General features: G+C 42.6%; 4 protein-coding genes across 10 annotated transcripts in view; 1 reads left to right on the plus strand and 3 right to left on the minus strand.

The window, feature by feature from the left end:
• Positions 1-3,264, minus strand: part of LOC135552774 (arf-GAP domain and FG repeat-containing protein 1-like) — a 41,667-nt gene extending 38,403 nt beyond the window's left edge. For all 4 annotated transcript variants that reach the window (XM_064984600.1, XM_064984599.1, XM_064984598.1 and 1 more), the window contains exon 1: positions 2,927-3,264. In XM_064984600.1, the coding sequence (XP_064840672.1) occupies positions 2,927-3,093 (167 nt within the window). In that variant the 5' untranslated portion in view covers positions 3,094-3,264. The remainder of the gene's footprint in view (positions 1-2,926) is intronic.
• A 2,187-nt stretch (positions 3,265-5,451) lies between these two features.
• LOC135551513 (large ribosomal subunit protein mL44-like) lies at positions 5,452-7,308 on the minus strand. Its single transcript, XM_064982721.1, has 4 exons — positions 7,133-7,308; positions 6,489-6,954; positions 6,178-6,356; positions 5,452-5,930 (listed from the first exon to the last, which is right to left on the minus strand). Exons 1-4 carry the CDS (start codon positions 7,177-7,179, stop codon positions 5,729-5,731), a joined length of 894 nt encoding a protein of 297 aa, XP_064838793.1. The 5' UTR covers positions 7,180-7,308; the 3' UTR covers positions 5,452-5,728.
• A 532-nt stretch (positions 7,309-7,840) lies between these two features.
• Positions 7,841-12,899, minus strand: LOC135552775 (mitochondrial fission factor homolog B-like). Of its 4 annotated transcripts, XM_064984601.1 has the most exons (8): positions 12,715-12,899; positions 11,805-12,019; positions 11,423-11,595; positions 10,999-11,090; positions 10,093-10,257; positions 9,274-9,330; positions 8,841-8,931; positions 7,841-8,716 (listed from the first exon to the last, which is right to left on the minus strand). In XM_064984601.1, the coding sequence occupies exons 2-8, from the start codon at positions 12,013-12,015 to the stop codon at positions 8,585-8,587; spliced, it is 921 nt and encodes a 306-aa protein (XP_064840673.1). In that variant the 5' UTR covers positions 12,016-12,019; positions 12,715-12,899; the 3' UTR covers positions 7,841-8,584. The 4 variants fall into 4 exon arrangements, with proteins under 4 accessions (XP_064840673.1, XP_064840675.1, XP_064840674.1 ...); XM_064984603.1 differs by lacking the exon at positions 10,093-10,257; XM_064984602.1 differs by lacking the exon at positions 9,274-9,330.
• A 781-nt stretch (positions 12,900-13,680) lies between these two features.
• LOC135552777 (multiple epidermal growth factor-like domains protein 6) overlaps positions 13,681-27,048 on the plus strand; it is a 101,483-nt gene continuing 88,115 nt past the window's right edge. Inside the window, exons 1-4 of the mRNA XM_064984605.1 lie at positions 13,681-15,222; positions 16,797-16,931; positions 17,302-17,411; positions 17,583-17,687. Of these exons, the coding sequence (XP_064840677.1) occupies positions 15,140-15,222; positions 16,797-16,931; positions 17,302-17,411; positions 17,583-17,687 (433 nt within the window). The 5' untranslated portion in view covers positions 13,681-15,139. The remainder of the gene's footprint in view (positions 15,223-16,796; positions 16,932-17,301; positions 17,412-17,582; positions 17,688-27,048) is intronic.

A 27,048-nucleotide genomic window follows, 5' to 3' on the forward strand; every position in this document is an offset into this window, starting at 1 on the left:
ACAAGGTCAGGTTGACATGAAATAGCTGTAGCACATCAAAAATTCTAGTTTTTTTTCTCTGCCTGTATGGTGTTATATAAAAAAAAATTTAAACACACATAAATATTATATATATACTGGGACTGAAGCTGTGTTTTTCTCCTCCCTTCTACCACCGGAATAATGCAATGTCAAATATTGTTGAGGAAATGTGTATATAAGATATATATATATATATATATATATCTTATATATATCTTATATACACATTTCCTCAACAATATTTGACATTGCATTATTCCGGTGGTAGAAGGGAGGAGAAAAACACAGCTTCAGTCCCACTAATCCTCAAATCCCAAACTATACAGATGCTTGGTTACACAATAGTACAAGCCAGAGGTATAGCATCAACCTTGGATCACATTAATACTGTTAGCTAAATAGTGAGCCAGAAAATAGGTTTCAATGGGAATGATCAATAGTCAAATCCCTACCTGTATAGTTAGCTAGGTAGATGACACTTGTTTTAATGTGGTCAACTTTGCCTGGTTCGATAACTAGCTGAGTTAGGTGGTAGACTAAAAAAAAATGCTAGCTAGCCACATGAGGAGCAAAGTTAGCTTGCTGGTGTGCAGGCTGGTCTCATAGACAAGACATACCATAGTAAACCAAAATCTGTGACAGTCAAATTAGTACATGTTATGTTTGTTATAGTTACATAAAACAGAAGGTTAGTTAAGGAAAACTCCACCCCAAAAAATATATATTTTGGTATTTGTTTCATTAGTCCATTGTTGATATAGTCCAAAAATGTTTTGCATGTCAACAAACAAGTTTTCAAGAAATATAACTTTCAAAATACAGCCATATGATGCACTTTGCATCAAATGATGCTACATTAGACTTCATATGATGCCCGATTCTACATCGACGGGACAGCAGTGGAGAAGGTGGAAAGTTACGTTCCTCTGTGTACATATCCCTGACACATTGAAATGGTCCACGCACACAGACAGTGTAACCCTAACCTCAGGAGGCTGAAAAATATATATGTGGCTTGTCACAGAAAACGCTCACTAACTTTTACAGGTGCACAATCGAGAGCATCCTGTCGGGCTGTATCACCGCCTGGTATGGCAACTGCACCGCCCACAACTGCAGGGCTCTCCAGAGTGTGGTGAGGTCTGCACAGCGCATCACCGGGGGCAAACTACCTGCCCTCCAGGACATCTACAACACCAGATGTCATAGGAAGGCAAAAAAGATCAAGGACAATAACCACCAGAGCCACTGCCTGTTCACCCCACTTCCATCCAGAAGGCGAGGTCAGTACAGGTGCATCAAAGCTAGGACAGAGAGATTGAAAAACAGCTTCTATCTCAAGGCCATCAGATTGTTAAACAGCCACCACTAGCACAGAAAGGCGGCTGCCTACCTACAGACTTGATATCATTGGCCACTTAAATAAATGGAACACTAAGTCACTTTAATAATGCCACTTTAAGAATGTTTACATATCTCGCATGACTTATCTCATGTTTATACTGTATGCCGTATCTATTCTATACTATAAATTGCATCTTAGCCGCTCTGTCACTGCTCATCCATATATTTATATATTCTTATCCCATTCCTTTACTAGATTGTGTGTATTAGGTTTTGTTGTGGAATTTGTTAGATATTAGGTTTTGTTGTGGAATTGTTAGATGTTACCTGTTAGACACTGCTGCACTGTCGGATCTAGAAGCATAAGCATTTCGCTACACTTACAATAACATCTGCTAACCATGTGTATATGTGACCAATAAAATGTGATTTGAATAATACTAGTGAACGTCTAGCAACCCAAAGGTTGAGTGCTCAAATCTCATAAATGAAGGATTCTAACTTAATTTATCATTTAATTAATTCAATCATTTAATTAATAAAAAATAAAAAAGTCATAGAGCCCTACCTATTTTGAGTGTCCCGGATTTGTGTTTACTATGGGCGTGTTCGTAAATTCATTCTGGCTATCTACGCCGATTTCAGGGCCCTCTGAGTGTGCCAGAGCGCAGAATAAGTGATGAATTTACAATGCTCAACACCCATTGAATATGGCCGGTGTCGGCAAAAGGAATAATTCAATTGTTGCCAATGGCACAGATACAGTCACCAACGCTGTGGATAACATGAAAACAGCTCTGCTAGGGTGAATAAAATGGTCAGAATGGGATATTCTCTCATTTGTGTCTGGAAGTAGCTAGTAAGTTAGTCAATTAGCGTGGGTGCTTGACTACTGTTGTGAGGTCAGAACGCTCCGTTCAACCCTACTCCTCCGCCAGAGCGCCCAGTGACCGCTCTGAATGTTCTGAATTTACGAACACCCAGAGTGCACTCTGGGCACCACAAATTTATTTACGAACACATCCTATGTTACGTCTACCCCTGAGTCCAGGTTACAGTGTGAAAAGACTGCAGCAGCAGGTGACACGTTTCTTAACTATAGAAAAACACACATATCATAGTCAGACTTCTTGCCTAGACACTTTCACATCTAGCGGATTACCAGTTAGTTACTACTCCTGTAAACTGGTTAACTGATTGGAGCCAGCTAACGTTAGCTAGCTACCGGTAAATTGCCGTTATGTGGCTAGCTAGTTAGCCACCAGCGAGCTTACTAGCCAAATAGATGATATCTGTATCTGGTTAGTTAGTAAACTATCATATTATTGTACTAGATATATCGCGAAAATCTGCCTCTATTTAGTTACCTATAGCTAGCACAGCAGACACCCAACTCACAAGACAATTGCGGTTCTACATGAAAAGAGACGGGGAGGGGGTGGATAGCTAGCCTAGCTAACGGTTAGCTAGCTAACGTTAGTAAGTAGCTAGTTAGCAGACATGTTTGCGGCCTGTCAACGCGGAATGAAAATGTCACTCATTCAATCACATGTGTACCTACAGTATGCCAGAGCAGGAGGTGCAGACGAAAGACCCCACCGTCATGTTGGCATAGGTTGGGCCGCGCTGATCGCAGTCAAAGCACTTTCTGTTGGGAGGCAAACTCGTCATTTCTCTCAGCATCTTCAGGTGTTTCTCCTCCTGCTTTCTTTTCGCACTCGCCGCCATGACTGGGACAAATAGGGGAAGAAAAATAAAAAGCTTTTGCAGCTAAACGGGTACCGACTCTGTCTGAAAGGAACGGAGTAGAGCGGCTACTTGTGCTTTCGGCTGAACGAGGAGTCACGCACTATCCGCGCTTGGTTTCCATGGGCAAACCAGCGCCACCCAGCAGCTTGACACTTATCATTGCATCATGTGTCCTAATTCCAGGCACATTCCTTTTCATCATACAAAGAGGAAACACCCCTCATCTCATACATCTTAAGATGTACATCTATTATTAGGGTATCATTACATTGGATCAAGAATTAGAATAGTTAGTTAGAAGATAATATTATTGAAGATGTCAGAGATGTGTAGAAGTTTGTATGTCACCGTAGGCGATTATGTGTTATACATTTCAATAATCATAAATTGCTTATTTATTAGTGGTGGAACACTATTTGAGAATGTGCTATTCTTATTGCTTTTCTTATCATTCAGAAAAAAACAGCACACAATGTTGAGTTACATATAGTGTGATGGACTACTGCATTGAAAGTAAAAGAAAAGGCTGCTGTGCCCACGTGAGTGACTGTGCTTCACATCCATGGCTCCTACTGTATAAAAACAAGTGCTGTTTATTGGAACATACATCACTGTGGCCAAGCTTCCTGCCATCCAGGACCTCTATACCAGTTAGAGGAAGGCTCTAAAAATTGTCAAAAGACTTCAGCCACCCTAGTCATAGATTGCTCTCTCTGCTACCACACGGCAATCGGTACTGGAGCACCAAGTCTAGGTCCCAATAACTTCTTTACAGCTTCTACCCCCAAGCCACAAGACTCCTGAACAGCTAATCAAATGGCTACCCAGACTATTTTCATTGCCCCCCCTCCCACACCACCCCCATTTTTAAGCTGCTGCTGCTCTGTTTTATTATCCATGCAGTCACTTTACCTCTACCTACATGTACATATTACCTCAATTACCTTGATTAATCTGTTCACCCACACATTGACTTTGTACCTGTACCCACTGTATGTAGCCTCACTACTATTATTTTATTGTTGCTCCTTAATTATTAGTTATTTTTCAAATGTATTTATTTTTTACTTCAGTTTATTTTAGTAACTACACATATTTTTTCTTAAAACTGCGTTGTTGCTTAAGGGCTTGTAAGTAATAATTTCACTGTCGTATTCACCGCATGTGACAAATCAAATTTGATTTGAACTCCAAGGGTGACTAGGTCCCACTGAGTAGCCTACATCGGAGAGAAGATCTGCTTTGACAGCTTACCTTGGAGGACACTGGCTTAAAATAGGTCAAGAGTACAGGGCATATATTCATAAAGCATCTCAGAATAGGTGTGCTGATCTAGGATGAGGTTGCCCCTCTTGTCAATATGATTCAAAAGTCAAAACTTAGCCTAGATCAACATTCCTACTTGAGATGCTTTTTGAATCTGGGCCAAGAAACAGTCTCTCAATAGAAATGTATCAGTGCAGATAAATAAGTGCAGATGATCATTTTAAGACAAAATACAGATGAACATGAATGAGGATGTATCCCCTTCTACCCTGCTCTGTGATCCTAGTGATTAATATATTGGGATGTAAGCCTATTAGGGCTGGCATACACTCCTTGCCTGCAGATAGAGCCTTTCATTCTCCACCTAAAGGCTAAATGACTGCTTTAAAAAAGAACAGACCAGGGGGGGGGGGGGGGGTGATAGCACAGTTGGCATAAAGTGGACCAGATGGAGAGTGAAACAAGTGTATATTACACACCCACATGTAACATCACTGTTCAGCCATGCTATATTCTGCTTGCAAACACTACAGATCAAATATTCAATTTGTAATAATGAATTGCAGAATCCAAATACTTTCTGTAAAAGTAATTTGAAGTAATAGACAGATTACCCAGTTGAGGTCAAAGAGCAATTATCCAGTTGGTTCCCAACCTGTGCAAATAAATGCACAATAAAAGTGCATTTGCAAAGTGCCAAAACGGGTGTCTATACTGGTGTCAGACTTTTCATAGTAAAATACAGCTTTAATAAACCAGGCCAGACACTTAAGTCGAGTTCTCACTCCAAGTTCTGCCGATTGGTTGCAGTGGCATTAGCAGAGGATAAAAGAGGGAGCCACATCTCCCACTATGGATGTCAGGGACATTATCCTGGCAACCAATCACAGCAGGTGATCCCGACTAGCCCAAAAATGACCTTCCAATGTATAGTGTCGTGGATCCTACTCTTGTGATATCAATCCAGATATTTTGCACATTACTAACCCATGTTTTTTTAGAGCAGACTAATGTCAACTGTTGTGGGACAGTCATACATTAATGAATAACACCCAATAATAAGCAGACAGGTTAAACCAAAGATGGTATAATAAACATTCTTTCAAGAGACAAGCTCAGGGATACACATACATTTTGCTTTTACATCAATAATGTATTACACAAAAAAAACATTATTTTGCCAAAGGACAGTCCTCTAATTTAAAGGGCTGAGCAGACCACATAGTTTGGAGGGTATCCCTAGGTCTGGGTTTATGAGTCTGTGAGAGGTTGGTCCTGATAGGATAAGGGAACCGCTTGACTTTGACCCTCTGGCATGTCATGAGCTGTCATCAACTTATGGAAGACATTATAGTGCTTGGGGTGACATGTCCTTTAGCTGCTGCTGATGGATTGAGGGTAGGAGTCTGAGCTGCTCCTCTGCTGCAGAGAAGTTAGAGGGTCTCCGGTTCTCAGTGCAGCCATAGATTTTCCTCAGAGCCACGCGTGCCGCCTCCTCCTCTGCAGCCAGAACTGTCTCCCCTGGAGCCTCTGCAAAAAGCTTCTTATCACTGAGGACACAAACACACACTCACTCAGTAGCATAATCAATAAACAACAAACTACCGGCAGAACACGACCACACACCTCTCACACTCCATAAGTAACGGCAAGAGTTTTTCCTGATCATCTGTCCCGACCAGGGAAAAAATACTTTAGGTCCTGGGTCACAGCGTATTCCTGCTCAGGTCTCGTGATCAGGAAACCATCCTGGCTTTATCAGGAGGCATACGGATGGGAGTGGCCAGTGAGGCGTACCTGTACAGCCCTACAAAGTAGAGTGGGAGCACGGTGCCGGCACCGGCCGACCTGGTGAGACGAGGCTCTGGGAGCTCCACGTTCCTCTTGGACAGCTCCTCCACCAGCAGCCCCATGGGGTTCACCACCAACCACATTTCAAATAGGTCTTTACCTACCAACTGGGTGACCAGGAAATCCTGGTGGGAGAGAAGAGGGCATGGGAGGTGTGATCATCTTTAGATACACAAGCAATCTAATGTTCATTTGAAATGTTTAATCTTAACCGTTAGTTGGGTGTGTGTTGAAAGTTGTGCGGATCTTCCTCTTACCCGAAGGAAAAGGCCTGCTCTCTCAGCTCCACTGCTCTCCTGGAGTGCTCCGATCACAGCGAGGAACGTACTGTGCAATACTTCAGAGACAGGGAATTGAGCGCACATAGTTAGGTCCTCGATGGCGAGGTTCCGCGTCACATGGCAAACTACTGGATGACTGGTCAGGTGGCTGACAATGGCAACCACTCCTTTGCTGGGCAGGCTAGGGAAGCTGGCCCTGCACCAGTCAGACAGGAAGCTTTTGGTGAACTCCAAGCCCTGTGTGTTCAGCTGAATGTTGTCCCCCAGGACCAGAGCGGCCGTTTCAGAGTCCACGCCGAGTTTCTGCCTCCTCTCTTTCTCTGACTGAATGTAACAGGGGTTCACGAAGGCTGTCTTCAGGAGCTCTGGGGAGAAGTTTTCTTTAAGGCGGCTGCTGAATGCCTGGACTTCTGCATGGTAGTCCCAGTTAGGTTTTTGAGCACTAGGAGACAGAGCATAGAGAAATTCATAACCATGACCACGGTGCATGAAATCAGTATGTACCTAAGATACAGTAGTCTTCTATATTGGCTATAATATATTAATTTCAGCTAACGTTAACTATGAGCACCAACACAAATGGCCTTGACTTGATACCAAGGTATCTTAGCTATCATTACCGTGGCTTAGGTGGTGGAAGCCCTTCTATCTTCAACTTTCTTTCCATCAAGAGTGTATGCTTTTATCCATCGCTTCTTCTCTCGGGTCTGTGTAAGGAGTACATTTCTACAAACATGATAGTGAATTCCAAACGTTAGCACACCACGACTTACAATGTATCCGGATGCCATGACAGTTTCTGACGGCGTGTAACAATAAATACGTTCCGGACAGCAACCCTAACGCGCTAAGTTTGTTCCAGTTTAGAAAATGATCAGAAGAGGGTTCCAACTTCCAACCATAGACGTGGTTTCAATTTACATTGTAATAACAATATACATAACATACTAATGAAGTGTTACGGAGTAGTGACCTACCTTTAGTTCAACTAGTAATTTAATTATATTTAGCAGTAGCTTGGTGTTTAATAGGCTAAATCACATTGTGTTCAAAAGGCTAAATTACACATTCTTTAATAACATCTGACCCAAGAGTGATATGTTCTTGCAATTTGTAGTCTATGACATTTAGATGTGATAATTGTTCATGAAGTAGTTTGGAGGTTGTGAACTACTTTTTCTAAGTAACTTTAGTTAATATTTTTCTTAAGGGTAGCTTTAGCGTATCTTAACTTCTTCCAGTGTGAAGTAATTGGTAGCTCCGTAAACTATATTTTCATAGTAGCTTCCAACACTGCTAATTAATACATTTAAACTCAAACATCAGAATTTACTATTTTGTCATTTATTAAAATAAAATTGTATGAATCTCAGCATAATATGCTGGCACATTATGACTGAAAACTACAACCAATTTGGAAACATTGTGCTCCAGCCAGCGAGTTCTTGGTAAAAAAAAAAAAAAAGGTAGGAACTGAAGATAAAATATGAGATATAGCATATCATGCCTATGGCTTGGTGGATATGGGCCATACATAATGAATCAAAATGGTGTAATAGCAATAGTGTGACTATTTCCTTTCAGTATTATACATCAATTAAACCCATGAGAAAATTTAACATGATGTATTATCTTACAATTTAACAGTAGTACTTGACAACATTTTTACATCTTTTCACATCACTCCAGTCCCAAATAAATATTTAACATATGTAGCCCATTTTGATTTGTCTCTACTGTGGCTTATTTTTTCCTTTTCTTTAGACCTCTTATCTGTTGGAAATGCCTCGGGGGCAATGATTACAACTGAGTAACATTAAGAAATATTTACAGCCGAGTCAAGCGTTGCTTCTTAAGCCAAAAAAACAAAACAATTATATAGCATTATAAAAAAAAAATGTACAAGTACATGGTTACAATAAAATTAAATGAAAACAAACATCCCATTGCCCAATAACAAGGCCATCCAGCGATGGGACTAAGTGCAGAGAGTAGATTTTGCTAACATTTGACACATAGAAGAGGAGAGGCTTTGTTCTTCACTCTCTGACAGTGGATCCGAGGAAAGGGTTCTAGCGGCGGAACCAAACCCAGCTGTTGATAAGCCAGAAGGCTACGGTGACGGAGTACATGATCATCTCACGCTTGGCCCTCTCCTTGTTCTCCTCTTCTATGAGCTGGAGCCTCCGGTTCAGCTTGATGATCTATAGGCACACCAATGAAAATCACATCAACACCACCAACCAATATAGCCAAAACAAAACATGTGGGCTTAATGATATACCTTCCATAGAAGTACAGTACAGTCTAAATGTATTAGGAGCAGACCTGCCGTCGAAGTGTTGCTGCATCTACGACAGCCATGTCATCAGGAGCCATGGAGACATCCAGAGTAGTGTCTAGAGTGGCCAGGGCAAGCCTTGGGTGAAGAGAAATAGAACAAACACATCCTGGTTAACCATTTCTATCATAGATCAGGCATGATGATCTTTCCGATCGTTGATCAATGATGATGTAAAAGACAGATTGTCAAACAATTATTGTCAATGTATTTCTATTATAAATAAATTTACAATACATTGACAACAGTTCAATAGACATGCATTATTCATTTCCCATATCTTCTCAACTATTATTGCCAGCAACACTCATCCTCTTCTGACAATAACTATGGCCTATATGATGAAAGGAAAGAGAGAGGAGGGAAAAGAACAGAGAGGGAGAAAGAGAGGGGTGAAGTCTACGTGCCAGGTGGAGTTACCTGGATTCATGCAGAGGGTTAGAGGTCAAGGCAGACCCCCCTCGCAGCGATGGCTTGCTGAAGAAGGCAGAAACAGGGAAGGGAGAGAGGAAGCAATAGAGATAGAGCAGCATACCAAACAGTGTCTCACACATGCAATCCCAAAGTCTCTCACACTCACTCTTGAAATTCGTAGTTCCAATGTCTCATGACTTTGATCATTCAGTGTAAAACAGACTACCAATATATTCATCTCCAATACACTTCTCCTCAGAGAGTAGACAATACACATCACTATATAGGTTGGCTGTTGACATTGCTTGATAATGGCCTTACAGTACATGGATCGAGCAAGAACAGCACTAACTTAAAACTCTACTGTTTTCAATGAAAATATGACTTCGCTCCACACACTACTCTCCTCTCAACCAATTCAGTCAAGCACTGAGTGAGGCCACAGCTCAATAACAGCACATCAGACAAAGTCAATCTTGATTTGCAATGATAAATAAATATACATCATGACATATTATTAGTGTTACAAGGTGTTCCCTACCCATTGCCCCAAAAGAAATGATTCAAATACGGTCAAGACAAATCATTTTGTTCATTGAGCAAATGTCCAAATTATACGATTATAGTTTTTGTTCAATTGTCCAACAGCCGAGAACTGATTTGATGACCATGTCCATGCGAAAGAGACAACAGCAGGGACTTCATTGCCTCAGAGAAGATTAAAACAATTGTATTGTATTGAATTGAGGGTTAATCTCTGCACGGTGAGCAGAGTGGGAGAGGTCAGCCTAGAGATGACCTTAAGAGGAGGGGTCATGAGGTCACCTGCGGTGGTTCTCGTCCAGAACCTCCAAGACCTGCTGGTAGGCCCGGCGCGTGGTGGACTGGATGAAAGAGAGAACGCCGCTACCGCTGTACAGGTTCTGTTCGTCCTCGGCCATGGAGAGAGGGGGGCAGGCACGGAGAGGGGCTGGGAGGGACGTGGTCACACTGCCCCCACCAACATGAGTGGCCAAGCCAGAGAAAACAGAGCAGAGAGAGAGGGAGGGGAGAAAGACCATCCGCACTTTACTCACTGTGCAGAGATAACAGCCACCAAAGAGTGACAGAGATGGTACTGATGGGGTGATGTCAAACATATCATACTAGTGCACCACTGAACTATACCTAACCCTCTACCAGAAGGGAGATACGGACACAAAAGCATGGAAAGGTCCTAATTAAGGTCCCAATGAGTCATCTCCCACAAAGATGCTCTGAACAAAATAGGACCCCCAAGGTCTTTGTATAGTGAAATAAGCTTTTAAAAAATGAAATGGTTCTATGCCATGTTTACTGTAAGGTGCCTCTCCCTGGTACAGGGAGATTCATAGGTTAATAGTGAAGAGATTTAAGAGTAAGTTTTAGTACCATACTCAGGACAGGAGTGACCTGCACTAATCTCACACTGACACAGAACTCCAACAGCACAGGGTGCAGACCCAGATACAACTACCAACCAAACAGGCTACAGAGTGGGCAACACCACCGGCTAGAAACAGACACCCAACTACAGCCAAATCATTATCACAACAAATGAACAGAGTGAGAGATAGACAAACAGGCCAGCAGACAGGGAAAACCACTGGACAGATGGAAGGAAGAAGAACAGGCTTGCGGAAGAGGAGGGGTGTGGTGGTGGATTGTGGATGGCACTACTGGGGTGTGGACCACAGTGGATAGGCTACTTACGTTGAATCGTTTCTGGCAATCTGGCTATTGCGACGGACAGTGGTGTTCTCGCTGGCTGAACGTTCCCGCCGCAACCGCCCTTGCGAACGCACCTATTAGGAGTGGAGAACACATAAATACTGATATCCTCTTCCCGTAAAATACTGACTTTGCCGTCACTTTCAAATAAACACCCCATTGTCAGTGTAGAGGAAGTGGTTCTATGAACTATGCTCACAAGACAAATGGCTTTGCCAGAGATCTGAACATTTGTGTAAGCTCACAGAACTAATGTCTAGGCTTTAGCTCAGAGGGCTAGCACAGTCTTGAGCTGCTTGGATGACCAAGGTTTGATACCGCTTGTTCACACATGCCTGGTCCATTGCATCACCCCATCAGTACAATCTCTGTCCATTTATAGACTCTCCCTCCCCCACTACCTTACCTCCTCACTGGGCTGGGCTGGGGCTGCACTGCGCTCCATTTCCATGAAGTCCAGTGGCTGCTCATTGAGGGTGAGGACCCGAGGAGGGGTCTTCAGGGACAGGCTCTCTAGCGGGGTGGACTGGATCAGGTCCAGGTCTCTGGGTCTCGGGAACTGGGAGTCCTCACTATCTCCTGAGAAAAGCAGTCAGGCAGGGTGTCACATAAGGGCCAATACAGGGTTATGCTCAGTAAGACTAAAATCGTTTACAATGGAAAACGAAACTAGAGTCAGTGAGAACCCCATCCATTTGAAATCAATTGATCCCGTTTTGAGCCTAATGAACATGGCCCAGGAGTATCAACACTACAAAGACCCTATGGAGGACCAACGTAATAGCTACCGGACATTACAATCCTCTCTGGGACCTGCATCATGACGTTGTGCAGGTCACGTGAGCCTGCCTCAGGGTTGTCATGACCGTAGGGGCCCATTTTGAGCATCTCTGGAATCCTCATGCGTTGGCTGATGCCCTCTGTGTACTCCAGCTCGTAGTGGATGCGGTTAATCTCCGCCATCTCTGCAGTAGGAGAGGGGAATGCTGCTCCGTTCATTTGGCTGGAAAATATACAAAGAAAAAATATTTTCACTTTCAATATCAGCTGACCCAACTAACTGGTTACACAATATAGTTTGGGATTCCCTTTGACAACAATAATACAATGGCAAGCAAGTTTTACTTTATCTGTTAAGAGAAGAGGCCCTAAAATAAATGGGTATCCATGTAGCCACATATAGGCTTATATTTAACTATACCCCAGGAAACCTTGATGGTGATGGGTCTTCTTTATGAATTAAAATAGAACGAATTCTCGTGACGCCATCGTGTGATAAGAATAAAAGGAGGATCCGAATCAACGGCCTGAATGCATTTCCACTCTCCAGATGAGGACCACTTACTACTGTAAGTTTAGTATTTTCACCAATGAAACCAAAGTAGACCTTGGATGGCTGGAATATCAACAAAAATAATAGCTCGCTATGTCTCGAGCTGGCTAGCAAGCTATCTAAGTTAGCTAGCTAGTTCTGTTGGTGCGCTTACTGTTTGTAATGTTTACCGAAATAAAGCCCCATAAATGCAATTCCAAACATTATTCAGCGAGTAGCAAGCTAACTACTGACTGCGGCCTGACCAGATACTTTGAAATGTCTGTATGACAGTTAGCTAACACGTCACTAGCATGCTAGCTTTTCGAAACACCATTTCTAGCTGACAAGCAAGCTGGCTTATAGTAGTAGCTAGCTGGCCTTACCCTTTGGTTTGTTCTTCTCCCAGGTATTAAATATACGTGCAAAAACGGATATGGTCCAGCTGAAGATTCAAGGGTGCATTACAGAGGATGTAGCATCTTTAGATGTTGATTCCAGGAGGCTGAAAGGGACAACAACGTACACTACCGCCCTGAATGAATGTCATGGATGGTGGACCCAAACAGGAAGTTGTTCAAGTCACATGAAAATTGTTGCTTTCCATACTGTAAAATACCTGTTATTATATTTGTGATAATGATTTCTACAGGGGTGGAAAAAGTACCAAATTGTCATATTTGAGTAAAAGTAAAGATACCTTAATAGAAAATGACTCAAGTAAAAGTAAAAGTGATCCAGTAAAATACTACTTGGGTAAGAGTCTAAAAGTATTTGGTTTTTATTTATGTATCAAAAGCAAATGTAATTTCTCGAGTATCAAAAGTAAAAGTATAAATAATTTCAAATTCCTTATATTAATCAATCCAGACGGCACCATTTTCTTGTGTTTTTAAATGTAAATATAGCCAGGGCCACACTCTAACACTCACATAATTTACAATTATGTGTTTAGTGAGTCTGCCAAATCAGAGGCAGTAGGGATGACAATGGATGTTCTGTTGTGCGTACATTTTACTATTTTCTAGTCCTGCTTAGCATCCAAAATGTGCCAGGGAGAATGTATGGAGTAAAAAGTTAAAACATTTTTTTTTAGGAATGTAGTGAAGTAAAAGTAACTAGGCAAAAATATAAATAGAAAGGTAGATACCATAAAAACTACTTAAATAATACTTTAATGTATTTTTACGTAAGTACTTTACACCACTGGATTTCTGCACTCACATGGTGGGTACTTATTAACTATGGGTCAAAACATATTTAAGCAAACGTTTTTATTGTTTGATCATAAGAATGAATAGATTTCCCTAAAATGTTGCCTGATGTATTATTAACGGATACAAATGATTTAGCCTACTCATTCAGCAGTTTTATCACAATTATTTGAGGGTTGGAACATGTGCAGAGATTGAGAGGGAGATAGAGATAAGAGCGTCTGCTAAATGGCTTAAATGTAAATGTAATAGAGAGAGAGTTAAAGAGAGTATGGATGCAGAGATTATAGAAGACACTGTGAAAACGCTGTACAAACTGCTGGAGAAGATCCATAAGTAGGGAGAGAAGGTGGAAATAAAAGAGAATGTGTTAGAGAAGGCAAGGAGTGGAGAGTGAAAAGGAGGAAATGAAGAAGAAGAAGAAGGAGGGGTAGAGAGGGAGGAGATGGTGGCAATGCAGAGTTAGGTGGTGAAGAAGAGGGAGTAGGTAGTGATGAAAGACAAGGGGCTGGAAAAGCAGAAAGAGAAACTGGAGAAAAAGAGCAAGAAGCTAGACATATTTGAGAAAGTTGGAAAGTTGGGAGTTGGAAAAGAAGAAAGATAAGTTGGAGAGAAATAATAAGATAATGGAAAGGTTGAAAGTGGATGTGAATAAGAGAAGGTAGAATATTACAATAACAGGAGAGATTATTAAACAATTAAGTGAATGAGATTGACAAAATAAAAGTAGATGTCAAAGAGAAGGCAAAGGGGGAGACGCAGAAAGTGGCAGGTGGAGTTGAAGTGATGGAAGGAGAAGATGGAAAGAGAAAAAAAGTGGAGAGAGAGGGAGAAGTTTGAGAAGAGGAAGAGTAGGATGGAGAGAAAAACACACACATAAAGCCATTAAATGAACCACTTTGCACTCAGCACTGTGAGCCTACATTTAAAAAAACATATGTTAATTCATCTGAGAGAACCGCAAAGTTGCGCTGTAGGGTAGTCTCCAATAACACACTGCAATTTATAAATGCACGATTCAACGATAACAACGGTGGAGGTCGCTGTTTTCAGATCAACGCTTTCTAATTGAAAAATCAATGAACTCTAACAAAACACTATCAAATAGGCCTACAGGCTCCAGAGAAAAAACTAATAAAGCGGGAAGGTGTCAAAAAGTCTTAGGGTTGGTAAATATTTTTAATCTCGTAAATAAAGGTCGTAAATGGATCAATAATCAAACCAATCCGAATATATTTAGTGTATGAAGTTAAAGTTCAATAGTCTGCACTTTTCATAGATCAAAATACACAGTTGAAAAGCTCTTAGTAGCGGAGAGCTGAGTAAAGATCGATCTCATTGGCGATGATAGGGACCCTCTAGTGCTCGTGGGTGGTACTCCGGAACTCTTGTGAATGGAGCTCGTACGACGAAGGGGGATGGATGCAAGCAAAGGACAAGAAGACCCTCTCAAACTCTCTCAAACTCTCTAGACACGGGACAATTTGGAAGCATCGTAGTCCTGTTTCGATGCACATCATTATTTGACGGGACTATAGGAGATATTTACCTTCACCACATCACTCTTTAATTTGTAGTTAATTTGTGTGAATGAATAATGTTCTTGAACGTTTTAATGTGGTGCATGATAGCACTGGACACCGCGCGCATCGCATCATCTCTGGAGTTACAACCTGGCATGTGAGTGAATTTAGAGTTGCTCGAATATTGTATGCTGAATCATCTAATACATGAGCACACTACATCCTTCACGTGTCTGTCTCTGAGACACATGAACATTTGAGTCTGTAAATAACCAAAGGAATAAATAGTCCATTTGGATTTCGCGGCTCTTCAATGGAAATGTGTCATTGCAGCATGTTTCAACATGCTTTTGGTTAAAGGGATCAACCACAGCCTCTTATCATGGTTATTAGGCTTTGTTGTCACTGTTTTCTACTGTCTTGTTTGACTGCACAACAGTCATCTGGATGCATTTGTCCTCTAGGCGTCGCACTTTGTGGACCCCACGTAAAATAAACCATATTACTTTACCCGGCAAGCATGATCATTATTATGCTGAGGATGTAAAGGAATGTGCATTTCTCGAGAGACTTCGCGAAAAGAATGAGCGTGTGTGCAGGACACGCATTCAGAAGGATATTTTCATGACTATAAGAGCCTAAAACCTCCCTTAGCTATTTCACCTAGCCTGCTGTCTATTGAACCCAGATGGTTTGTGCAGATGCAGAAATACACATTTGGACACAAATGTTCTGACAACATCTTGATATATTTATGATGGATGGTATGTAGATATTCAGCTGCTGAATACCTTGGCATTTTCATTGGCGGACAGGAAGACATGCACAAAGTCACGGCACGCACACAAACAAGCTCACACATTCTGACATATTTTCTCTGACGAGATAATAAACTGGTATTGCCTGGGGAGTTTTATTGGTTGTTTATTGGGTATCTGGAACACTGTCCAAGTCCAGTGTAGAGTACTTGAGAACACGAGTCTAGGGAATTCTAAAGGAGAACAGACCAAAACCTAGACCACAGATGCAGATAGAATGGTTTTACTTTACATGATTTAACCCACAGCAAGTAACTCACAAGCCATCTAGAATGAGATACTCCTAACAATGGCCAATTATTGCTGAATTCAATCCAATTGCTAAATTCCCAGGTCTATCTGGTGCTGTGAATAGACATACGATAGCACATCTAGGTAATGTATGTCACTGTGTCTGTTGGAATGTGTGCACCTGCTTCCTCTTGGATTGTTTCAGTGTTTCCCCTGTGTCGGCGTGCTCCCTGGGAGACACACACACACACACACACACACACACACACACACACACACACACACACACACACACACACACACACACACACACACACACCTCATCTGGGGTGAACACGCTGGGCACCTGTCAAGACGCTGGAGGGTCTGGAGCTGCTGGGTGGTTCATGATAAGGGTCAGCAACTCTGTTGTCAGAGGGAGGAGAGTAAAAACTCTCTCTCATTGACCTCAACCCTGACCTTCTCCTGTCCTGTGTACCCATCGCTAATAGCTAGAAGGATATCTAAACCGCTCATCTCCATTTTTATGCCATTGTAAATCAATGATTCAATTGATGATAACAACATGGTATATAACAATGTAGCCCTAGTATCCAGAGTAATTATAGTGTTACTACACAGGTATACAAGCTACTTCATGTAAAGTGTTACAGACTGAACCATCCTCTCTGTGTCACTGCAGGCCTAATGTGTGTGTGGAGCAGGAGTTGTCCATGCTGGGTGCACGCCAGCCTTGTGTCCAGGCCTTCACTCGGATGGTCAAGGTCTGGAAGCAAGGCTGCACCGGCCACCGCTGGTGTGTTGGCTACGAAAGGAGGTTAGTGGCACATCTTCTCCAATACCCTGTTGTTGTTGTTGCTGTTGGATAGTTGTACTCAGTCTCTCCTATCATAACTGGGCTCATACAGATGTAGGATCTTCATTTGAGCCAGTTTGCTACAGCAGGGAAATAATCCTGCAGCAACAGGAAATGTGCATTGTTGTGTGGATTATAATGAATGCACATTTTTTTAGGGCTTGAGGGAAAATCAAGTCTGAAATGTCAAAGTGGAAATGACAAACTTCAGAAGCCTTTTAAAACCTCAAATACACGACAAGGTTAACATTTCCTGCATTGAAGGAAAGTTCTCCTGCAACAGGTTGATCAAATTAAGATCCTACACCTGTATGTCATTTCCTTTCTGCAGAACAGGCTACTACACAGCCTACAGGCAGGTGTACAGAATGGATGTGCACAGGGTGACCAGGTGCTGCCCTGGGTGGACACAGAGGGGCAAGGAGAGGGGCTGTTTGCACCGTGAGTTCAAAGTCAAACACTGAATATTATTTTTGTATTAACACATGTATCTATGGACAAATTTAGCTCTATCGTACATATTAAATTCATTGTTGATGTGTTGTCGTGCCATGATGTGTATGAGCATTTGCAGGTGTTACTGGAGTGACCGATGTGCATTGTGTTATACAGGGGTGTGTGCTGCTACTACCTGCTTCAATGGGGGCAGGTGTGCTGAGAGAGGTGACCAGATCTGTCATTGTCCTGTAGGCTTCCAAGGAACACGCTGCCAGTATGGTGAGTGAGTCATCATGGAGTCAGAGAAAGAGAACATGTTGTGGACATTTTGCCATGGTTTTGGGGGGTTTTGTGAGGGAGGCAGAGTGAGAGAATGGTAAAAATATGAGTGAGAGAGAGTGTGAGAGACGGAGAGGGAGAGAATGAGAGAGAGAGAGAGAGAGTGAGAAAGAGTGAATGAGAGGCCAGAGAAAAACACAGAATCCTTTTCGACTAAACACATCAACATTGCAAAGGTCAACGTTTTTTAAACTTCAGTGTCCACCCTGTAACCACTAGCCACCCCTTTGCGGTGTATCCTTTTTACAGCCGAGCTGTGAGGCTGTGTGTAGATTAGTGAGTCCAGCCCTAGAGACTGACCTGTACCCTTAAAGGAGAAAAAAAATGGTAAAGTCCTAATGGACACAGTGCAGACCTTGTGCTTTCACTTTGAACAACATAAATGAAGGTTTTCTGTGGCTGCGATCAGCAGTGGCCGCTCAATGGGGGTTGCTGGGTAATTAGAGGTGGCAGAAGTGCACTATGGGAGAAAATGGGTCCTTTGAAGGCTGCTGCCCCGGGCGCTGGGGGGCTAACTCGCTGGTTAGGCCGTCATTGTAAATAAGAATTTGTTCTTAACTGACTTTCCTAGTTAAATAAAAGGTAAAATATATATTATTTTAAACTCAACCCTGCCTCGATCCGCTGTCCTCCAGTCTGCAAGCTGGATTCTAATGAGGGTATGTGCAGTTTGAGCTTCTCACAGATGGAACAGACACTGCCTGTCTGGACACCAGGGCCTATATTGACATAAAGTCATTTCATAGAGTAGGATCTGATCTAGGATCTTTGAACTTTTAGATCCTAATGAATAAGATTATATGGACAGGTGGGAACCTGATCCTAGATCAGAACTCCAACTCTGAGACACTTTGTGAATATGGGCAAATGACTAGGATTCTGTAAAGCTTAAGTTGTCCGTCCTGTTTATTCAAGCTCATCAGCAAGCAATCAAATAATTAAATATGAAAGCATACTAGTGGACTGTGGACTGTAAATATGAGAAGTAACCTGATCCAGAATTATTCTTCCTGTCTTTAAAATTCCCATGAACATCTCTTGATCTGCTCTCCTTTCCCTCTGACCCTCTGACCCCTAACACTCTGTCATCCGGCCAACAGCAAGAGGACAACGTTTGTTAGTTGATGTTCTAAGGAAGACTCCCGCCAAAAGAGATAACAGAGAACAATTAGTTACACCCCCTTTCCATGCATATGCATGCACACACGCACGCAAACATGCACGCATGCACTCAGGCACACACACATACACACACATACAAACACTGTGACACTGTTACAAGCACACACACATGCCTTCTCCACACACGCAGCAGGAGGAAAGTCTTGCCAGGGGTTCTCTTTGTTGCTCTTCCTCTGGCTGTGACATTTCACAGGGACGCATCAGTGTTTGTTTCTGATGGCTGCCCCACTCGTTTGTTTGGAAAGAGCTGCTTGGGTTTTCAGGGAAGGGTGAACAACAGAGGGACACACACGCTAGTCAGGTGACAGGGAACGGGGACAAAGATAAGCCTAGACTCATTTCCGTCAAGGTTTTTAGCATCCTGTGATTCGGTTCTCTCTGAGAACACAGAAGCTTTGACCTCTTATTCCTCCTCTCTCCCTTAACATCTTTCCTTCCTCCACCTTTCAGAGTAGATTTATCCTTCTCTCCAGCCAGAAGGTTTAAAGCAGGGCAGCAGCCATTTTCAGCCAGCTCTCACTGAGAGGGACACTGTTCCTCTGTATTGAGTCAAATGCATAAAAAGGTCAAGGGTTAGGTTTAGAAGTTGTAAGGTTTAGGTCCAGGTTTAATGTCATTTTAGAATAAAAAAAATACATATACAGTGGGGCAAAAAAGTATTTAGTCAGCCACCAATTGTGCAAGTTCTCCCACTTAAAAAGATGAGAGAGGCCTGTAATTTTCATCATAGGTACACTTCAACTATGACAGACAAAATGAGAAGAAAAATCCAGAAAATCACATTGTAGGATTTTTAATGAATTTATTTGCAAATTATGGTGTAAAATAAGTATTTGGTCACCTACAAACAAGCAAGATTTCTGGCTCTCACAGACCTGTAACTTCTTCTTTAAGAGGCTCCTCTGTCCTCCACTCGTTACCTGTATTAATGGCACCTGTTTGAACTTGTTATCAGTATAAAAAGACACCAGTCCACAACCTCAAACAGTCACACTCCAAACTCTACTATGGCCAAGACCAAAGAGCTGTCAAAGGACACCAGAAACAAAATTGTAGACCTGCACCAGGCTGGGAAGACTGAATCTGCAATAGGTAAGCAGCTTGGTTTTAAGAAATCAACTGTGGGAGCCATTATTAGGAAATGGAAGACATACAAGACCACTGATAATCTCCCTCGATCTGGGGCTCCACGCAAGATCTCACCCCATGGGGTCAAAATGATCACAAGAACGGTGAGTAAAAACCCAGAACCACACGGTGGGACCTAGTGAATGACCTGCAGAGAGCTGGGACCAAAGTAACAAAGCCTACCATCAGTAACAGACTACGCTGCCAGGGACTCAAATTCTGCAGTGCCAGACGTGTCCCCCTGCTTAAGCCAGTACATGTCCAGGCCCGTCTGAAGTTTGCTAGAGAGCATTTAGATGATCCATAAGAAGATTGGGAGAATGTCATATGGTCAGATGAAACCAAAATATAACTTTTTGGTAGAAACTCAACTCGTCGTGTTTGGGAGGACAACGAATGCTGAGTTGCATCCAAAGAACACCATACCTACTGTGAAGCATGGGGGTGGAAACAGCATGCTTTGGGTTTTTTTTTCTGCAAAGGGACCAGGACGACTGATCCGTGTAAAGGAAAGAATGAATGGGGCCATGTATCGTGAGATTTTGAGTGAAAACCTCCTTCCATCAGCAAGGGCATTGAAGATGAAACGTGGCTGGGTCTTTCAGCATGACAATGATCCCAAACACACCGCCCAGGCAACGAAGGAGTGGCTTCGTAAGAAGCATTTCAAGGTCCCGGAGTGGCCTAGCCAGTCTCCAGATCTCAACCCCATAGAAAATCTTTGGAGGGAGTTGAAAGTCCGTGTTGCCCAGCAACAGCCCCAAAACATCACTGCTCTAGAGGAGATCTGCATGGAGGAATGGGCCAAAATACCAGCAACAGTGTGTGAAAACCTTGTGAAGACTTACAGAAAACGTTTGACCTCAAATCAAATCAAATTTATTTATATAGCCCTTCGTACATCAGCTGATATCTCAAAGTGCTGTACAGAAACCCAGCCTAAAACCCCAAACAGCAAGCAATGCAGGTGTAGAAGCACGGTGGCTAGGAAAAACTCCCTAGAAAGGCCAAAACCTAGGAAGAAACCTAGAGAGGAACCAGGCTATGTGGGGTGGCCAGTCCTCTTCTGTCTGTGCTGGGTGGAGATTATAACAGAACATGGCCAAGATGTTCAAATGTTCATAAATGACCAGCATGGTCGAATAATAATAAGGCAGAACAGTTGAAACTGGAGCAGCAGCACGGCCAGGTGGACTGGGGACAGCAAGGAGTCATCATGTCAGGTAGTCCTGGGGCATGGTCCTAGGGCTCAGGTCCTCCGAGAGAGAGAAAGAAAGAGAGAAAGAGAGAATTAGAGAAAGCACACTTAAATTCACACAGGACACCAAATAGGACAGGAGAAGTACTCCAGATATAACAAACTGACCCTAGCCTCCCAACACATAAACTACTGCAGCATAAATACTGGAGGCTGAGACAGGAGGGGTCAGGAGACACTGTGGCCCCATCCGAGGACACCCCCAGACAGGGCCAAACAGGAAGGATATAACCCCACCCATTTTGCCAAAGCACAGCCCCCACACCTCTAGAGGGATATCTTCAACCACCAACTTACCATCCTGAGACAAGGCTGAGTATAGCCCACAAAGATCTCCGCCATGGCACAACCCAAGGGGGGGCACCAACCCAGACAGGATGACCACATCAGTGAATCAACCCATTCAGGTGACGCACCACTTCCAGGGACGGCATGAGATAGCCCCAGTAAGCCAGTGACTCAGCCCCTGTAATAGGGTTAGAGGCAGAGAATCCCAGTGGAAAGAGGGGAACCGGCCAGGCAGAGACAGCAAGGGTGGTTCGTTACTCCAGAGCCTTTCCGTTTACCTTCCCACTCCTGGGCCAAACTACACTCAATCATATGACCCACTGAAGAGATGAGTCTTCAGTAAAGACTTAAAGGTTGAGACCGAGTTTGCATCTCTGACATGGGTAGGCAGACCGTTCCATAAAAATGGAGCTCTATAGGAGAAAGCCCTCCCTCCAGCTGTTTGCTTAGAAATTCTAGGGACAATTAGGAGGCCTGCGTCTTGTGACCATAGCGTACGTGTAGGTATGTACGGCAGGACCAAATCAGAGAGATAGGTAGGAGCAAGCCCATGTAATGCTTTGTAGGTTAGCAGTAAAACCTTGAAATCAGCCCTTGCTTTGACAGGAAGCCAGTGTTGGGAGGCTAGCACTGGAGTAATATGATCCATTTTTTTTAGTTCTAGTCAGGATTCTAGCAGCCGTATTTAGCACTAACTTAAGTTTATTTAGTGCTTTATCCGGGTAGCCGGAAAGTAGAGCATTGCAGTAGTCTAACCTAGAAGTGACAAAAGCATGGATTAATTTTTCTGCATCATTTTTGGACAGAAAGTTTCTGATTTTTGCAATGTTACGTAGATGGAAAAAAGCTGTCCTTGAAATGGTCTTGATATGTTCTTCAAAAGAGAGATCAGGGTCCAAAGTAACGCCGAGGTCCTTCACAGTTTTATTTGAGACGACTGTACAACCATTAAGATTAATTGTCAGATTCAACAGAAGATCTCTTTGTTTCTTGGGACCTAGAACAAGCATCTCTGTTTGCAGCCATCCACTTCCTTATGTCTGAAACACATGCTTCTTGCAAGGGCAATTTTGGGGCTTCACCATGTTTCATTGAAATCTACAGCTGTGTGTCATCCGCATAGCAGTGAAAGTTAACATTATGTTTTCGAATGACATCCCCAAGAGGTAAAATATATAGTGAAAACAATAGTGGCCTCTGTCATTGCCAACAAAGGGTATATAACAAAGTATTGAGATAAACTTTTGTTATTGACCAAATACTTATTTTCCACCATAATTTTCAAATAAATTCATTAAAAATCCTACAATGTGACTTTCTGGATTTTTTTTCTCATTTCGTCTGTCATAGTTGAAGTGTACATATGATGAAAATTACAGGCCTCTCTCATCTTTTTAAGTGGGAGAACTTGCACAATTGGTGGCTGTCTAAATACTTTTTTGCCCCATTGTAGATACAAGGTGTGATTGTGATTAAAGGTGTGATCGAAGTGAGCTGCTTTTTGAATGCAGCTCAATGACAGACCTTTTTTTATTTTTCTAAAAGCAATGCCCATTCATACGCACATGCTCCAATGTTCCAAGTGCTATTCCAAGGTTATTCCCATGTAGTTTCAGAATATGGCCCACTCCAGCAGTGGAGGGTTGGTTATCAGAGCTGAAACCATATAATCCCATATCCACCAGGTGAACTATGCCATGGGCTTTAAGATTGTCCACACCTTCTTTGAACCAGTCCAGGGTTGTGTTCATTAGGGCACACCGTAGCAATTGCAATGGAAATGTGAACATGTCTGCTTTACTCTGCTTCTGAGCATTTTCCTTGGTTTCGTGTCCCAGGTCAGCAGAGGGGCTTCAACATGCCAAGAGCTCTGTCAACTCACTCAGAGTAATGAAGCTGTGTTGTGGTGCTCAGAGATCCTGCCCTACCTGTCTCTGCTTCGCTGCAGTAGAGTTAGCCCTGCAGAACCATGCCTTGGCTCTCTGACTGCTAAACCTATTAAGGACAAGAAGACTGGAGAGGGGGAAGCTGTATAATGTTCTCCATGCTTTATTGGTTCTCTCCAGCATAGCATTCAGGTTTCGGGTGACCTAGATATGAATGTGGTGGTTGTAATACTATGGCGATTCTGCCTTGGTAAGATAATTGTATTTTTTGTGATGTCTTAATGACCAGCACAGCTTACGCAGATACAGTAAGTGTTTTATTTAGTTTAATTAATATGATGTGTAAAGTATACCTATGCCAGTACCCAGTACCTGGGTTAGAGCATGAGGTAGTGGATGCAGAGCTGTTCTCTCACCTCTTTTAAAGGTAGACTCAGGCCTCCCGAGTGGCGCAGCGGTCTGCATCACAGTGCTAGAGGCGTCACTACAGACCCGGGCTGTATCTCAACCGGCCATGATCGGGAGTCCCATAGGACGGCGCCCAGCATAGTCCGGGTTAGGGAAGGATTTGGCTCGGGAGGCTTTACTTGGCTCATCGTGCTTTAGCGACTCCTTGTGGCGGGCCGGGTGCCTGCAAGCTGACATCAGACGTCAGGTGAACATTGTTTCCAACGACACATTGGTGCAGCTGGTCCAGGTTAAGCAGGCGGGAGTTTGGCAGGTCATGTTTCAGAGGATGCATGACTTGACCTTCGCTTCCCGAGCACTTTGGGGAGTTGCAGCGATGAGACAAGATTGAAATTGGGGAGAAAAAGGGGGTAAAATACCCCCCCTCCCCAAAGATTTTTTTTAATACAATAAAAAAGTATACTCAGCGAATTGACTTTGCCACAAGCAGCACCACAGATATTGAGATGAGCGAGATAGAAAACTTTACTCTCACACCGTCCCACACAGCGCATGTTACGGTATGGTCGCCACGGGACCAAAACCGTGGAGAAGAGGGGAGAAGTTGAGTCTTGTGCTTCAACACTCTTAGTTGTTGTGGAAATTGACCCACTATGCTGTTTACTTTCTGCATCTACGTCATATCGCTGAGTCTACCTTTCATAATTATAATAATATAATTTCATTAAATCCACCAAGTGTTTAAAGCCTTTTACATAAAGTTTAACACATTGGAGCTACCCCACAGTACTAATACAAACCAGGTTTGGTGGGTGAATGGGACGTTTATTTAGACTTGGGCCTCTGTTCCATACCTGGAGCCATGAACCCAGCAGTTGTAGTCGCTCAGGGAGAGCCACGCCCAGCTAGTCAGAAAAACGGTTGGATTGTGGAGATGGAGAGGACTGTTGAGCGAAGGGGCATACGATGGTGGCAGAATGTAGGGTAGACTTCAGACCATATAATTTGAAATACAGTGCCTTGCGAAAGTATTCGGCCCCCTTGAACTTTGCGACCTTTTGCCACATTTCAGACTTCAAACATAAAGATATAAAACTGTATTTTTTTTGTGAAGAATCAACAACAAGTGGGACACAATCATGAAGTGGAAAGACATTTATTGGATATTTCAAACTTTTTTAACAAATCAAAAACTGAAAAATTGGGCGTGCAAAATTATTCAGCCCATTTAAGTTAATACTTTGTAGCGCCACCTTTTGCTGTGATTACAGCTGTAAGTCGCTTGGGGTATGTCTCTATCAGTTTTGCACATCGAGAGACTGAACATTTCTTCCCATTCCTCCTTGCAAAACAGCTCGAGCTCAGTGAGGTTGGATGGAGAGCATTTGTGAACAGCAGTTTTCAGTTCTTTCCACAGGTTCTCGATTGGATTCAGGTCTGGACTTTGACTTGGCCATTCTAACACCTGGATATGGATATTTATTTTTGAACCATTCCATTGTAGATTTTGCTTTATGTTTTGGATCATTGTCTTGTTGGAAGACAAATCTCTGTCCCAGTCTCAGGTCTTTTGCAGACTCCATCAGGTTTTCTTCCAGAATGGTCCTGTATTTGGCTCCATCCATCTTCCCATCAATTTTAACCATCTTCCCTGTCCCTGCTGAAGAAAAGCAGGCCCAAACCATGATGCTGCCACCACCATGTTTGACAGTGGGTATGGTGTGTTCAGGGTGATGAGCTGTGTTGCTTTTACGCCAAACATAACATTTTGCATTGTTGCCAAAAAGTTCAATTTTGGTTTCATCTGACCAGAGCACCTTCTTCCACATGTTTGGTGTGTCTCCCAGGTGGCTTGTGGCAAACTTTAAACAACACTTTTTATGGATATCTTTAAGAAATGGCTTTCTTCTTGCCACTCTTCCATAAAGGCCAGATTTGTGCAATATACGACTGATTGTTGTCCTATGGACAGAGTCTCCCACCTCAGCTGTAGATCTCTGCAGTTCATCCAGAGTGATCATGGGCCTCTTGGCTGCATCTCTGATCAGTCTTCTCCTTGTATGAGCTGAAAGTTTAGAGGGACGGCCAGGTCTTGGTAGATTTGCAGTGGTCTGATACTCCTTCCATTTCAATATTATCGCTTGCACAGTTCTCCTTGGGATATTTAAAGCTTTTGAAATCTTTTTGTATCCAAATCCGGCTTTAAACTTCTTCACAACAGTATCTCGGACCTGCCTGGTGTGTTCCTTGTTCTTCATGATGCTCTCTGCGCTTTTAATGGACCTCTGAGACTATCACAGTGCAGGTGCATTTATACGGAGACTTGATTACACACAGGTGGATTGTATTTATCATCATTAGTCATTTAGGTCAACATTGGATCATTCAGAGATCCTCACTGAACTTCTGGAGAGAGTTTGCTGCACTGAAAGTAAAGGGGCTGAATAATTTTGCACGCCCAATTTTTCAGTTTTTGATTTGTTAAAAAAGTTTGAAATATCAAATAAATGTCGTTCCACTTCATGATTATGTCCCACTTGTTGTTGATTCTTCACAAAAAATACAGTTTTATATCTTTATGTTTGAAGCCTGAAATGTGGCAAAAGGTCGCAAAGTTCAAGGGGGCCGAATACTTTTGCAAGGCACTGTATATCAGAATGTTAACATACTGTATATAACCATAGTATTTCAAGTGTCAAGTTTTTAATGTCACATTCACAAGTACAGTGAAATGCCTCTCTTACAAGCTCCAAACCCAACAATGCAGTAATCAATATCAATGTAGCAGAAAAAATAACACAAGGTAGAAAAAAACACACAAGAAATAGAAATAAGAACAGGAGAAAGTAAGTAAGCATACTATCTATATGCAGGGTCAGTTCCAGTAGCATATTTACAATGTGCAGGGATACTGAGTGACAGAGCTAGATATGTATAGGGGTAGCAACGACCATATTTTGACATATTCCAATGAGACCATCTCATGGTCAGACCATGAGAGAGATGGCACAATTATTTGATAATGTTGAGACTTTTATATTCTGCTGTGGATTTTGGATTTGTCAATGGTGGAGGGAATATAGGGGAGGGGGAGAAAGAGTAGAGATAGACAGAGGGGAGAGAACTAACCTCTCCAATGTAGATGAATGAT

This window comes from Oncorhynchus masou, chromosome 13 (genome assembly GCF_036934945.1).
Source record: "Oncorhynchus masou masou isolate Uvic2021 chromosome 13, UVic_Omas_1.1, whole genome shotgun sequence".
Taxonomy (NCBI): Eukaryota; Metazoa; Chordata; class Actinopteri; order Salmoniformes; family Salmonidae; genus Oncorhynchus; species Oncorhynchus masou.